The 15,812-nt window shown below is 39.5% G+C and overlaps 2 protein-coding genes across 3 annotated transcripts in view; one reads left to right on the top strand and one right to left on the bottom strand.

Annotated features, from left to right (window-relative positions):
- Window positions 1-15,812, top strand: part of ELF1 (E74 like ETS transcription factor 1) — a 123,004-nt gene that overhangs the window by 6,244 nt on the left and 100,948 nt on the right. The window contains exon 2 of one of the 2 annotated variants that reach the window (XM_037800150.1): window positions 6,678-6,751. The exons of the other annotated variant lie outside the window; for it this stretch is intronic. The gene's annotated coding sequence lies outside the window, so the exon portion shown is untranslated. The remainder of the gene's footprint in view (window positions 1-6,677; window positions 6,752-15,812) is intronic. 2 annotated transcript variants of the gene reach the window in all.
- Window positions 1,489-2,677, bottom strand: LOC119507077 (heterogeneous nuclear ribonucleoprotein D-like). The gene has a single exon (XM_037800159.1). It carries the CDS (start codon window positions 2,569-2,571, stop codon window positions 1,666-1,668), a length of 906 nt encoding a protein of 301 aa, XP_037656087.1. The 5' UTR covers window positions 2,572-2,677; the 3' UTR covers window positions 1,489-1,665.

The raw sequence follows: 15,812 nt of genomic DNA, 5'->3' as shown, positions 1-15,812 counted from the left end.
TTTAGAACTGGTTATGGTTCTACATAGGTGCATGCCACTATGCTCATTAAATAGAAAGCTCATTGAATTGAAATTAGTTTGTTTTCTGTACTTGTTTTGAGGTTTTTAAGAAAATGAATCTAAGATACAATCAGATTGCAAGGAAATTCAAGAATTGTTTTTATGTGACATACTTTCTTGCTCCAGAAATTTCGTATCAAAAGATTTGTTTTTGTAAAAAACCTTGTGGCATGTAGGCCTGTTTTGCCTTGGTCGTTTTTCCCTTCTGTTTTACTAATTTTTTTGTATCCTATTCTATTGATGCATATGATACAGTCCTTGAGAGTTGTATTTCTTCAGAAATATGTGAAAAAAAAATTTTTTTTTTTGACTAAGTGGAAGTGACTTTCCTTCTTCAATTTTATGTAACTGGTTCTCATTGCTAAAAATTCTCCATGCTTTGATGAATTGCCTTAGTTGTATTTAGGTAAATGAGTTTGGATTTATGTGTTACTTATTTAGAAGGGTAGTCTGCTCACAAATTAAACAGTGGGAAACTAGTTTGAATCAAAATGAAATGGTGATTGTGAAAGGCTTATTTGCTCTCTGCAACTCAGGAGATGGTTTGGTCTTGAACTATACAAAATAAAACTTTCCCAGCAGATGAGCTGTTTACTGCCAATATTGTCGTAAATGGCTTACACAGTTGAATTCCCTGAGGTGTCAGGAGGGGTGGGGTAGCCATTTAGTACTTGAAATTTGTCTTCCTAGTAAAGCAGAAGTGGTTTGAAGCAGCCTTCTGAGGTCAGCCATTGTGAATTCTTTCAGCATGTGATATCCAGTATGAATTGAACCCCTACATCCTTAAGTTACCTGATACTTCCACTTAGGGACCTTACTTTTAATGTTGGAGAACTTTTCCAATATAATGTTAATTTGTCAGTTTTTCTGAAAATTGTAGCATGACAAAGGTAGTACACTTTAAATGCTTGCTTTTATTTAACGTTTTCAGGTAGATGTATAGCTTACAGGTGACTTTTCAAAATTATTTGCTACATCTGTATCTTATATTCTGCAGTTGACATAGTAGATTGTGGATGGTGAAAATGCAGGTATTTATCTAGGTCCACAAGGTACACTGCCATATAAAAATTAGTGTTTAGATACAGTTTAAGAAAAGTAGCTTTCAAAATATTTCATGTTCTGTTTGCTCTTTTCCTCTTCATTGGAATGAAGAGCCAATAGAATTAGAGATGTATTTATGTTTTATTACTTAAAGAGTTTCACTAGAACATCCTTTTAAAAACTTTGTGATATTGAACTTAATACTTATGTAAGGAAGTTTTTGCTTTACCATTTAACCTACACTTAAGAAACTTCACAGTATCTGCCTTTTTATGCTAATACGGTGACTATTTTCGGTTTATGGTAGCTTTCCCTTTTGCTTTTCACACGTGGGTTCACTTTCACAAATATAAACATAATACATTTTTTTTTTTTTTTTTGAAGTTTTCCACTTTAATCTTTACGCTGGTACATGAAGTTGGAAGAGACCATACCACAGGACAGCGTTTTCTGGTGTATGCCTTGCGCTCTGCCCGCAACGTGCGACCCCCAGAGATAGACGTGGTCAGGGTGACACACGGCCTGCAATGAAGTTCCCGCTCTTTTCTCCAAGGTCCTCTTTTAGTATGGCTGGTAATTGTTTTGGTGATTGCCACCCCCTCGAGATGCCTTGCCATATGTGCTCTGTTGGCCACTGTAGTCTGTATATCCCTGTCCATATCCATAGTTCCCATAGTTATACCCAGTATAATCATATCCGCCATAGCCACTATAGTTCTGATCACCACCATAGGCACTATTGTAATTTCCGTATCCTTGATCGTAATAGTTGTTAAATCCTTGGTTCCAGTTTTGGCCCTGACCTCGTCCTCGACCCCTTGTACCACCTCGTCCAGCAGCTGCAGCTCCTCTTCCTCCTTTCTGTTGTTGCTGTTGCTGCCTATATACCTCTTTGGGTTGTGCAACTTTGATTTCACACTTTCCAGAACCAATTTGATGGTATCTGCTTTCTAATAATTTCTTTACTGGCTCTTCATCTGTATATGTGATAAAACAAAATCCTCTTCTTTCATTTGTTTTTGTATCCATGGGAAGTTCAATATTTTCGATCTCTCCAAATGCTCCAAAATATTCTTTTATTTGCTCTTCAGAAGTATCTGGGCTCAATCCACCCACAAAAACTTTTTTAGGGGGTTCTTTCCCTTTTAAAGCCTTCGCCCTTTTGGGGTCTATCAATTTGCCATCCAGTTTGTGTTCTTTCAGTTCCAAAACCTTATCAACACTAGCAGCATCTTTGAAAAGCACAAATCCAAATCCTCTTGATCTTCCAGTGACTGGATCTGTTTTAATTGTGCAGTCTACAACCTCTCCAAATCGAGACAAATATTCAGTCAGATCTTTCTTGCTTGTATCCCAGCTCAAGCCTCCAATAAACATTTTACCGTCATCCTGCTGATTCTTGCTCGCGTTAATCTTGGATCCCTCTGCGAATTCCTCTATGTTGCTGTACTCGTTCATGTCCTCCATGGTGGCGGAACTGTCGGTAGGGGGGTGCTGGCGCGCAGACCGAGTACCAGTAGCGGCGGCAGCGGAGCGTTGTATGGAGCTGGATTTAAAATGGCGGCGGAAGAGCAAACATAATACATTTTGTACTTTGAGGAGTAATTAGAACATAGATGACTTGAATTTTGAAAAAGCATTTAACTGCTGTTTTGTAAATGTGTGTGTGTGTGTGCAAATTTTAGTAGGTCTCATTTTTGGACACAAAATATTCTTTGATGTCACTATTAAATATCTTTGGTTTAAAACTTTTTGTGCTTATTTATTTATTTATTTATTCTCTGGAGAGGTACTTAGCTAGTTACTTCTCTATGCAGGTCTTTCTAGATTGTCTTAACTCTTCTTTATTTGTAGTTCAGTCTTTTGATTTAGCAAGAATCTCTTTTGAATTCAGAATACCAAGACCAGGATGCATTTCTGATTTAGGATGTGTTGATATATTGTTATGTTTGAGCTTTTTATGTTTCCAGATTTAATCCAATATTTAATTTAAGCTTTCAGGTGGTAATGGGATTTGTTTTACCCTAGCCTCCATAACATCTGTGTTTATCACTAATACCCTCTCATACCTGGGGACATGGATGACCCTGTTAACTGGAAGGGATGGGGCCCTCCCACCAAATCACTTCCTGAGTAGGCAGGCACCGAACCAGTTGCAGAAGCTGAAGTAGAAAACAGTACAAGAAGGGTACACTGCAGGTAAAGGTGAGGGAGGGTAAGGTGTCCTAGGACATAGCTGAGAGGTAGAAAGGCGGGGAGTGTCTTCATGGGAGACAGAACATAGGCTTGAGGAATTCAGAGCTCTAAGCAGGCAGTTGGCACTGGAGAATTTCAGGTATGAGTAGGGATGCATTGCCCTTATTTGTTCTCCCTTATTTTTGTGTCATTACACATGAAGCACAGTTTTATTGTCCTTTAAAATCCTGCTTTGAAAGACTGTCTTCTTTGGCATTGTCAATACCTTGGAGAACGTTTTCATTAATTTATGGTGCATATTTAAAGAGGACATGTTTGTAGGAGACATGCATAAAATTTATATAAAATCACACCCTAGTTTGTATTTGGACATGCAAACTATGTATAAGAGTGTGAAAAGCTTCTGTAAAGGGATAAAGGTGGTAATTTCTCCAATATTTGCGTGTCAGGTCGTGGGGTTATAACAATGAACAAAGCAGACAGGATCCTCATGGAGTTTACAGTTTAGTGGGGAAGACAGACATTGAACAAGTGAAAAGTGTGCTTTAGTGTTACATACATAATAGAGACCCTAACTGGGTGGGGGGAAAGGGCTGGATTGAGAAAGTGGCCTCAAGGAAATCACATTTAAATAGAGACCTGAGGATGAGTTGGCTAGGAGAAGGGGAGTAAGGCTGAGGGAATAGCATTTTGCAAATCCTTTTGCAAAAGACCATGAAAATGTCCAAATGAAGGCATCAACACAAGTATACCTTCACTGAAGGAAGGTCAGTGGCATTCGGAAAACCTCTGTTAGCTGGGAAGGCAGGTGGCTGGTGTCTGCTGATCCCAGGTTGTGTTCCAGCTCCACTCAGCTCCTGTATGTTCTTCAAAGTGTCTCTCTTGGCTGCAGCAGCACTGAGTTCTTCTGTTTGTCAGCTCTTTTATATGGCTCCAGTGATTTAATTAAGACCCACCCTGAATGGGTGGGGTAACACCTCCGTGGAAATTATCCAATCAAAGGTCTTGCCCACAGTTGATTGAGTGACATCTCCATGGAAACCCTTAATCAAAGAATCCCAACCTAATCAACACTAATATGTCTGCCCCCACAAGATTGCATCAAAGAACATGTTGTTTTGGGGGACATAATACATCCAAACTGGCATAGTACTTAAAGAGTGAATTTAAAGAATTTGAAGAATTTGTCCAGGTTAAGTATGCATAGGTGGTTTTCACTTTTGTACTCTGACTTGGTAGTTGAAGTCCTTAGAAATGGATGTTTGCCCGAGGAGAGTCTAGAGGGAGAAGAGGCTTTGAACTGAGCCTTTAGGACCTCCAGTGTTCAAGGATGGGGTAGAAGAGGCAGGGCAGAGAAGACGGGTATGGTAGGCAGAGGATTGGGGGAGAACAGAAGACAACACGGCTCCTGGGAAGCCAAAGAATTGTGTCAGGAGGATCAAATGATTCCTGTAGGAATGAATGAATTCTGAAAGTGTTAATTGGATTTATCCATGTAGAGGTCCTTGACTTCAGTTAGAAAATATTCAGTGGCATAATAGGGACAGCATTAGATTAGAGTGGTTTGAATAATGAATGAGAGATGAAAAAATGGAGTCAGTGAGTATAGACAGATCTTTGAGGAAGTCTGCCTGTGAAGTAGAGGGGTGAGAAATAAAAGTTGGATAGGGGTTAAGGGTGCTGGGGGTTGAGGGTTGAGGTGTCAGATCATGGAAGGTTTTTTTTTGTTGTTTGTTTTTAGGGAAAACCTGAATTTAAACATTACCCCCTTCAGGTTCTATGAAGTATTTGAAAAATATGTTAAAACAGTTTGCTGACTCCTTAAACAGAGTCTACTGAATACAAATACCTCTTTCCACAGGCTTAATCTAGATATGGCATCTGGGACTGTTTACATACAGATTCTATCAGGAATGTTGAGCTAAGGTTTGTCTGTCATTGTGTTAACTTCTGGTCACCTGGGAAGTTTATAAAAATAGAGATTCCTGGGTCTACCTATGACCTACTAAATTTCAATCTTTAGAATAGGATTTAGGAATGGGTGTTTGTGCATTTTCTTAGATGATTCTCATGCAACTAACTGGTCTGTGGACTAGCATTGAAGAACTGTTGCCCCAAGACTGCTTTGATTTGAAGTCTTCTGGATGCTTTTTAAAATCGCTGCCATGATGATTAAATGAGATATGTGTACCAACCACTTTGAGATATGTATATCAACCACTTAGCAAAGAAGATTTTATTTGTCTATGTGATTATGTTGGCGGTACAGATTTTTAAAATTGTTCCTTAGGGTGAAACTAACTTGATTCTTTTTTTTTCCTTCCTGGTTTTAAAAAGGATATCTTCAAGCCAGTTCTCCTGCAGCTTCATCTGTGCGCTGAGTGGGGGTCCAAATCCTGTGAAAGTCCAATCAGTGCACTAATTTTTGGTGTGCACTGGGGACTGCCAGCCCTGTAGGTTGGGAGCATGCCCTGTGCAGTTTGGCAGGGAGTCTGCTCCAGGATACAGTGGTCACGGCTGTTCCCAGGGCTGTGGGTGGAGTACCCTGGTGCTGCAGAGCTGTGCATCTCACCTTCCAACCCAAATGGCCCACAGTCCCTCTCTGCCATGCGCCTGTGGGTCCCTGGGATTGGGGGAGGGCTCCTGTCACTTCTGTACAGTGCTTTTGCCTCTAGGCTGTGCACACTGTGAGCTTTCATGGAGCAAGAGTGGATACCGCCACAAGCCTGCAGAATCCCAAATTCCAAGGAAGCTCTTTGCCGCGGGGCTGTGAAGGGTCATCTCTCCAGCCAGCTGCAAAGATGGCTGCACGGGGTGTGGAAAGTGGCCCCCCTCCACTCTTGTCTGCCTGCTCCAACCATCAGTCCCTGGCATGGGGGCTCTTGGCCACATGTCCGGGAAGGGTTATCACCTGAGCCTAGTGCTGAGGAGGGTGCCCAGGCGTGGAAAGCTACTCCTGCCGTTCTTATCAGCCGGCTCCAACCACCTATTCCCCAGCAGCCTTCAGGGCCAGACACTCACCGGTCTTAAATGCAGTCTCTCGGCTTCTCCAATTACATACTCACTATGGGTGTAGAAGTCCCTGCCCAGCCGGTGGAACTCTGGAACTGGTGTTCTGGGGCGCTTTCTATCCTTTATCTAGTGTTTTTCATGGAGGAGAATTTTTCTCTGTCTCTCTTAGTCTGCTATCTTCCCGGAAGCCTCCCCAGATCTCTTTTTTAATAGTGTTAGATTTCTTTTTTGATATGCTATTCTATTTAATTTATTTATTGCTACCTTAAACCACATGTGATGTTTTATTTTCTGATAAGACACCTCCCTCTTCACTATTCTTTTTTAAAGGTTTCTTGACTTCCGTTATGTATTCTTTCTTTCAGATGAAGTTTAGCAAAGTCTTGAAGGATGGGGAGAGAGATAGAGGGGAAACAGCAACGAGAGGAAAGGCAGAGAGGTTGGTAAATTCCGGAGACTTCTTTCTCTAACTTGTCCCAATTCTTAATCTGTGTAACAGGTTACAGATGTATATTTTAGTATCTTAAATTTGTGAAATATCTGTCGAGATGGTTCAGACTAAATTCTAAAGTTCAAAATATTTTTGCTGTTTTAAGTTTGGGATGTTACAGAAAGGGCATAGGATTCTAGATTGAGCATGGGTTTAAATCCTGGCTTTAACTTTGCTAACCATGTGGCTGTGGGCAAGTCTTAACTTTTGAGTAACTGTATATATCACATATTATTGTTTGTCAGTTTTCTGTGGGTTGACTGGGTGATTCTAAGATCTGTGCCAGCTCTGCTGGGACTAGATGGTCTAGAATGGCTTCACTTACATGTCTGGGGCCTCTCTCTTTCTGTCTTTTGCATTCCTGCAGGCCTACACTCTCCAAACTTCTGCTTCTTTCTCATTTGTTAATTATTCCATTGGCTAAAGCAAGTCATTTGGACAGCCCTGTATTTAAGAGGTGGAAAAGGAGACTTGCTTCTTGATAGTAGGAGAGGCAAAGTCATGTTCCAAAAGGGATTGCATACAGGGAAGTATGAACGAATTGGTAACCATTACTACTGCAGTTTACCACAGGAAGTAATGGAGTTAGCTACACGGATATCTAACAGACAAGCTTCCCAGGCAGTCAGAACAGACTACAAACACTCTAAGGTGGAAGAGTGCTTGATGTGTCCATGGTATGGAGAGAAGAGAAACAGATAAAAATAATAGAGGTAATGTGTGCTGTGGCTCTAAGCAGTTATATAGATTTGTGTGAAGTGAGGAGCCATAGGGTTTTGAAGCATGGGAGCAATATGGTATGACTCACCTATTAAGAAGGATTACTTTGGCTGGTGTTTTGAGACTAGATTATAGGGAGGCAGGGCTAGAAGCTGGGAGGCTACTTAGGCTACCATAATAATGCTGGTGAGAGAGTACAGTGGTTCAGAGTAGGATAGTAGTGATGGAGGTGAGTGGTGATATGGTTCTGGATATATTTCTCTCTTTTTACCCTTCATTTCTACACTCTTCTCCAAACTTCTCTCTCCTGTCTTTTCCTATCTGCCTGTAATGCTCCCTTTAGTATTTCTTGTAGAGTAGGTATCTTGTTCACAAACTCTCTTAGTGTCTATTTTTCTGAAAATATTTTAAACTCTTCCTCATTTTTGAAGGACAGTTTTGCCGGATATAGAATTCTTGCTTGGCAGTTTTTCTGCTTCAGTATCTTAAATATGTTATACCACTGCCTTCTCGCCCCCATGGTTTCTACTGAGAAATCCGCATATAGTCTTAACGAGCTTTCCTTGAATGTGATGGATCGCTTTTCTCTTGCTGCTTTCAGAATTTTCTCTTTGTCTTTGACACTGGACAGTCTGATCAGTAAGTGTCTTGGTGTAAGTCTATTGGGATCTGTTCTGTTTGGAGTATGCTGTGCTTCTTGGGTCTGAAATTTTATGTCTTTCATAAGAGATGGGAAATTTTCAGTGATTATTTCCTCCATTAATTGTTTCTGCCCACTTTCCCTTCTCTCCTTCTGGGACACCCATGACATTTATATTTATGCACTTCATGTTGTCATTCATTTCCCTGAGACGCTGCTCATATTTTTCCATTCTTTTCTCGTGCGTGTAGGATTTCAGATGTCCTGTCCTCCAGTTTATGAATCCTTTCTTATGCCTCTTCAAAACTGCTGTTGTATGTCTTCATCGTATTTTCATCTCTTCTGTTGTGCCTTTCATTCCTGTAAGTTCTGCTATTTGTTTTTTCAAGCTTACGAAGACACCCAGTGTCGTCTTTATATCCTTCATCTGTTTTGCCACATTTTCCTTCAGCTCATTGATTTGATATAGAAGATTTGTTTAAACATCTTTAATTAGTTGTTTCAACTCCTGTATCTCATTTGAAGTATAAGTTTCTTCCTTTTACTGGGCTGTATCTTCATTTTTCCTAGTGTGAATCATAATTTTTTGTTGTCTAGGCATCTGGTTTCCTTGATTACCCCAGTCAGATAGATTTTCCCAGACCAGATGGGCCCGGGTCTTAGGAGGAGGATGTAGTTAGTATCAAGTTTCCCTGGGGATGAGATCCAGAAGGTTGTCAGACTTTCCTCTGAACCTCTAGACTCTGTGCTTTTCCTATCCTGTCCAGCAGGTGGTGCTTGTGAGCCCACAGCTCCCCACCAGTGTAAAGAAGTGCTGGGCCTTTAATTCTCAGCGGTAGCTGAGGGTGTCAGAAGCCAAGCTTAAGTTGTTTCTGGTCCCTCCCCATTCAGGCCTGGGGTCTGAATTCTCTTAGGGAGGGCCCCACTTCATCTGGGCCCTGCCCCACCTTTTCTTAGGGTAGATATGCCCTTTAGGGGATTACCTCTGTCATTTGACTTTTTCCTTTGTCTCTAACTGTCTTAATACCACCCTTTCCTGGGTCAGCTCTGACAATTGACAAATGCCTGAGGCTTTCTCTAATGAGTTACTTAGACTGGGAGAAGAAAAAAGAAAGGAATCCCCTTTTCAGAGCCGCTCCCCAGCCCCCCAGTTTTGCCAGTTGACTGGAGTTGGTTCAGGGATGCTATCAGGCTGTAATAAATGATCAGTGACTCATGTAAACAAATGATAAAGATATGTTCTTCACCAGCTATTCTAGGAGAATAAGCAAGAAGAGTTATGAAGGTATCCCCAAAACTTACCAGAATGATTTATACATTCAAGCAGTACATAAATGTGTGTATGAAGGGATAAATAATGTGATTCATGTAACTATTGGATCATTTACAAAACACTGTGGGAACACAGAGGAGGAAGAGAACGGTTCTTCCTGTTAATGATAGATGGGAGAAAGAGCTTTACAGGAGATTCACCTGGTGAGGAAGGGCAGCAACAATGGAGTAAAAAAGCCCAACAAGCTCTCAGCTAACAAGAAGTTCAGCAAAGCTGGGTTGGGGTGTTTGTTGAGGGGTGGAATGGCCAGAGATGAGGCTATAGTAAGGTAGACTGAAGTTAAGGTTCAGATGTGTCTTGTATTGGGACTTATTCTGTGGGTGCTGATGGGCCATTGGAAGGATTGGTGTGTGTGTGTATTTTAAAATAGGAATATTAAGGGGTAGAATTTATGAGAAATTCCCTAAAAGAAGACACCATCCTTGAATTGGGAAGTCAAATGTTGATAGAATTTTTAAAGTTATAAACATATAACTGGAAATGACCACAGCTTAATAAGTTCTTTAATTTGGTAGAATCTGTTTTATCCCTTTTAAATAAAATGTATGATCTTAGTGTAGATAAAACTGTTTTTATCAAAATATACACAATGGCATTGGTTTGTTTTTGAAAGAGAAAGAAATACTGTATTTTTGCATTATGAATTATTGCAGTCTTTACTTTTTCTGAAAGATTATGGTATTTCATTTTTTAACTTGTTATTTTCCAATAATTTTAGACCTACAGAATTGTTACAAGGGTGGCACAGAGAGTTCCATATACTCTGCATCCAGCTTCTGCTAATATTAACATCTTACAGAAATAAAAAGTCAATATTGATACAGTACTCTTTAGTTAACTACAGATTTCATTAGGATTTCTCCACTTTTTCTACTAATGTCCTTTTTCTGATCCAGGATTGAGGCTGTAGTTCATTGCATTTACTCATCAGGTCTCTTTAATTTCCTCAAATTTTTGATGGTTCCATGTCTTTTGTGACCTTGACACTCATGAATAGTACTGGTCAGGTATTTTGTAGGATGCCCCTAATTTGATGTTTTCTCATGAACATAGATGGCTAGAGTAATGAGTTTTTGGGCCATTAGAAATTTATTTTTAAACTTACTTTATTTTTGAAATTATCAAACAGTAAAATTGACTTTCTCTTTGGTGTACAGATCTGTGAATTTTAACACATTTGGATTTGTGTAACCCCCACTGTAATCAGAATGTAGGACAATTTGATTACCCCCCAAAACTCCCTCATTCTCTTTATAGTCATCCCTTCCCATTACATGGTGTACGCCTCGTAACTACTGATTTGTTCTCCATCAGTTTAGTTTTGTATTTTTGAGCATATTATATAAATGGAATCATATAATATTTAACCCTTTAAAACTGGCTTTTTTTACTCAGCATAATGCTTATGAGTCACCCAATTTGTTGTATTTATCAAATAGTTTGTTCCTTTTTATTGCTGAGTATGGATGTACGACAATTTCTTTATCCCCTTTTTTTAAGTATTTGAGAACACATTATGTGTTTTGACTCTGTAAACAAGCAGTTTAAGTGAATTATTTTGTGAAATAGGGATTATCATTATTCCTTTCTCAGAAGTGAAAACAGAGGCTTAGAGAATTCAGTTATCCCTAGGTCCCACAGCTAGTTAATAGCAGAGTTGGGAGTCCTACCTGGGTGCACTACTCCAAAGCCCCTGCTCTTGGCTACGTGGCTAGTTCTTAATGTTAGTTTCTTCATTTCTCTATTTGACCAGCATTGTAATTAAGTGGAGTTAAAGTTCTTGTTTCTTGAACATTTCCTAAAATTCTCCTTCTTTTCTGTTTATTCTTGGTTCTTCTTTTTGTCAAAGAGCAAAAATATTAGTAGCAGGATAATTTTTTTTCATGCTAATGGGTTTTAATCTTATGGGTTTTAATGGGCTAAGGAGTCTGATTCCTGCATACAGCAAAATGTCAAGCCAAGTAAGTCATTAGTTCAGAAACAATTTTGAATTAACATGGGGTGCATGTATTCAAGAGAACTAAAGACATAATGCTAAGTTTTTTCTTAATCTCCTTGTAAACAGGGTCTAAAATTTGTTTTATAAATAGATAATAAATGTCAAGAAAAAATAGAGACATAGTCTATGTCAGGGCTAGTTTAAAATAAGGGGCTTGCCTTCTATTGTATTGTCATAAGATAATTGTCTTTTTTAAGATCATGGAATTTTGGTGTGTTTGGGATGAGCCTCTTAGAACTTTTGCCAAAAGCCTGTTTGCTTAAATATCTAACTGCCATAAGATAAAAGAATGTTTTTGGAATTAATATAATTTTTTTACCTTCTGTTAATAGAGTGTAATAAGTATACTTGAATTTTTGAAGAGATTGTAGATTTCCAGATTATTCTGAACATCAGGTAATTACATATGTTAGTTTCAACAAACTACATAAAAATTTCAATGAGGATACTTTGTTTTTTTTATTTTTGTTTTGAAATAATTTCAAACATGTAGGACAGTTGCAAATACAATACAAACCCCATACAGAGAACTCCAACACCCCCCCACCCCCAGATATCCGTATCTGCCAATTTTACATTTTGCTACCTTTGCAGTACCTTTCTTTCTCTTTCCTTTCTCCCTCCCTCCCTCCCTCCATCTCTCCCCCATCCCCCCTGCCCCTCTATCTTTCTTTCAACTATATCTATTATCTTTCTATCAATATCTATCTACCCATTTATCATCTTCTGAACATTTGAGAGCAGGTTGCATATATCATACTCCTTGGACTCATAACACTTCCATGTACATTTCCTACAAACAGGGATATTCACTTATGTCATTAACTTAACTGCAGTTAATTCAAGAAAATTAATATGGATATAAAGCTTAAATTCTGTATTCCAATTTTTCCTTATGCCCCCTTTGAGCTTTTCTCCTCCATTCTTAGATCCACTCCAGTATCATATATTGCATTGATTGTCATTAACTATTAACTTTTTTTTTAAATTAACTATATCAAAAAAAAATTCTTTTAAAAAGATATACAATAAAAAAACATTTCAAACAAACCATAACAAGGGAGTAAGAAAAAGACAACTAACCTAAAATAACTACTTGACTTCCAACATATTCCTACTCTACCCCAAGAAAATAACCTAATGCAAATACAGCAACATTTCTGTGAACTTGTTCCTACCATTCCCATCAGAAATTAACAAATCATAGTCATTCCTGGGCATTCCTAGAACGTTAAATTTACCCACGATAGCTTATCTGTTCTTATTGGGTTATTGTTCCCCCTTCATTAATTGCTCTCTATCACTAGTTCCCCTACATTCTACATTGTAAACCATTTATTATAGGAGTGTGTTGCTTAACCGCCAGGTGTTTGTGAATTTTCTAAGTCTCTGATGGTTATTGACTTCTAATTCTATTCCATTGTGGTCCGAGAATATGCTTTGAATAATTTCAATTTTTAAAAATTTATTGAGGCTTGCTTTATGTCCCAGCTTATGGTCTATTCTGGAGAAAGTTCTGTGAGCACTAGAGAAGAATGTGTATCTTGGTGATTTAGGATGTGATGTTCTATATATGTCTGTTAAATCAAATTCATTTATCAGATTGTTTAGGTTTTCAGTTTCCTTATTGGTGTTCTGTTTGGTTGATCTATCTATAGGAGAGAGTGATGTGTTGAAGTCTCCCACAATTATTGTGGAAGTAGCTATTGCATCCTTTAGTTTTGCCAGTGTTTGTTTCACATATTTTGTGGCACCATGATTGGGTGCATAAACATTTATGATTATTTCTTCTTGTTGAATTGTCCCTTTTATTAGTAAGTAGTGGCCTTCTTTGTCTCTCCTAACATCCTTGCATTTAAAGTCTATTTTATCTGAGATTAATATTGCTACTCCTGCTTTCTTTTAGCTGTAGTTTGCATGAGATAGTTTTTACATCCTTTAACTTTGAATTTCTTTGTGTCCCTGTGTCTAAGATGAGTCTCTTGTATGCAACATATTTATGGTTCATATTTTTTGATCCATTCTCCCAGTCTGTATCTTTTAATTGGGGAGTTTAATCCATTTACATTCAGTGTTATTACTGGGAAGGCATTTCTTTAATCAGCCATCCTATCCTTTGGTTTTTGTTTGTCAGATATATTTTTTCCCTCTCTCTCTTAATGTCCTTTAATGAACTAATATTGAATCTCTTTAGTACTGAACCTTTCTCCATATCTCTCTCGCCTTTCTTTGTTTCTCTGTCGGTAGGTCTCCCTTTAGTATCTGAAGTAGAACAGGACTTTATTAGCAAAGCCTCTCAGCATTTGTTTGTCTGTGAAAAATTTAAGCTCTCTCTCAAATTTGAAGGAGAGCTTTGCTGGATAAAGTATTCTTGGTTGGAAATTATTCTATCTCAGAATTTTAAATATGTCATGCCACTGCCTTCTCGCCTCCATGGTGGCTGCTGAGTAGTCACTACTTAGTCTTATGTTGTTTCCTTTGTCTGCGGTGAATTGCTTTTCTCTTGCTGCTTTCAGAACTTGCTCCTTCTCTTCAGTATTTGACAGTCTGATCAGAATATGTCTTGGAGTGGGTTTATTTGGATTTATTCTATTTGGAGTTTTCTGGGCATTTATGCTTTGTGCATTTATATTGTGTAGAAGGTTTGGGAAGTTTTCCCCAACAATTTCTTTGAATACTCTTTCTAGAACTTTACCCTTCTCTTCTCCATCTGGGACACCAATGCATCTTATATTTGGATGTTTTATATTATCTATCATATCCCTGAGGTCCATTTCAATTTTTTTAAATTTTTTCCCCATTCTTTCTTTTGTTCTTTCACTTTCCAGTCTGTGGTCCTTGAGGTCGCTGATTTGGTGTTCAGCTTCCACTAGTCTTGTGCTATGAGTATCCAGAATCTTTTTAATTTGGTCAACAGTTTCTTTTATTTCCATAAGGTCATCTATTTTTTTAATTTACTCTTGAAAGTTCTTCTTTATGCTCTTCTAGGGTCTTCTTCATGTCGTTTATATCCTTTGCCATGTTCTTGTTGTTTGTCTTTAGTTCTTTGATTAATTGCTCCAAGTACTGTGTCTCCTCTCATCTTTTGATTTGGGTGTTTGGGTTCTCCATATCATCTGGTTTTATCGTATGCTTTAAAATTTTCTGTTGTTTTTGGCCTCTTGGCATTTGCTTTACTTGATAGGGTTCCTTTAGGATATGTAGGATTATTCAAAGCTGAATCTCTAATTTGTCAGATCTACAGCTTGGTGGCGTATACTTTCTCTAACTAACCAGCAGATGGTGTTCACCAGTCACCTATTCCCCTCAAGTCAGTTCTCCCCAACTTTGTCTTTGTGGTATGTGGGGGTCTGATTTCTTGTGGGGTCCAATTGGTGCACCAAGTTTGGGTGTGTTGTTGGTGCTGTCCGCCCTGAATGTGGGGCATCTGTCTGAGCAGTTAGGGAGGGAGGGCAGCTTTAATAATCAAACCTCCCAGGTGTTCCTGGGGATTTAAGGCTGTTGCAAGAGTCTATACCTTCATTTCAGTCTCGCCACAGATTGTCTCTGCCGCTGACCCACAAGTCCTTGGTATTGGCTTACGGTCCCTGGGATTTCCGAGTGGGTCCCTCTTCCAAGCCATGCCCTTCTAGGGCCTCTGCTGAGGGAAGGCTGTGCTACGTCACAAGTGCGTGCCATCCCTCAAGGGAAGTTCTGGGCCGCCGGGCCATGTAGGTGCGTTCCCAGCCTGCTGTTAGGATGGGTGTATGGGGTGTGTTAATTTCCCCCTTTTCACAGCTCCGCCTTCCCAGCTCCGGGTCATTTTGCTATGGGTGCGTGAAAGGCTATTGTCCATGCCTGATATCGTGGTGTGTGCGCGTGTTGCTGGAAACAGTTCCTCTGACACTGGATTTTTTGGTGTGGCTCTGGGCTGTGGCGCTGGCACTGGGCAGGAGCATTCCCAGCCTGCCAGGAAGATGGCTGTAAGGGGCGTGGTTCTTTTCCTCTTTTGGCTAACCTCTGTCTTCCTCGCTCTGAGACAATTGGCAGCAGGTGCGTGAAAGGCTATCTTCCATGCCAGATATTGAGGCATTCGCACAGCCCGTCCCTGCTGTGCTTCATTGTGCAGTTCTCGCTGCTGTATCTACAGCCACTTTTGGGTTTTTTTTAAAAAAGAACTAATCGCCTCCAAATGCCAACCCTCTGTTTCCCCACACCGCAGCGTGGCTGCCGGATATCCAGCGGCTTACTCATTTCAGAATGCAGACTCACAGTTTCACCGAGTGCATGGTCCCTGTGGATTTAGCAGACCTGGTGCAGCTGGTGCATCACTGGAACT

This window comes from Choloepus didactylus, chromosome 12 (assembly GCF_015220235.1).
Source record: "Choloepus didactylus isolate mChoDid1 chromosome 12, mChoDid1.pri, whole genome shotgun sequence".
Classification (NCBI taxonomy): domain Eukaryota; kingdom Metazoa; phylum Chordata; class Mammalia; order Pilosa; family Megalonychidae; genus Choloepus; species Choloepus didactylus.
This window is presented reverse-complemented; position numbering and strand designations above follow the sequence as displayed.

What these genes read in the sequence shown, in the direction of transcription:
- LOC119507077 (XM_037800159.1), bottom strand. Translation starts at nt 2,571, where the DNA reads ATGGAGGACATGAACGAGTACAGCAACATAGAGGAATTCGCAGAGGGA.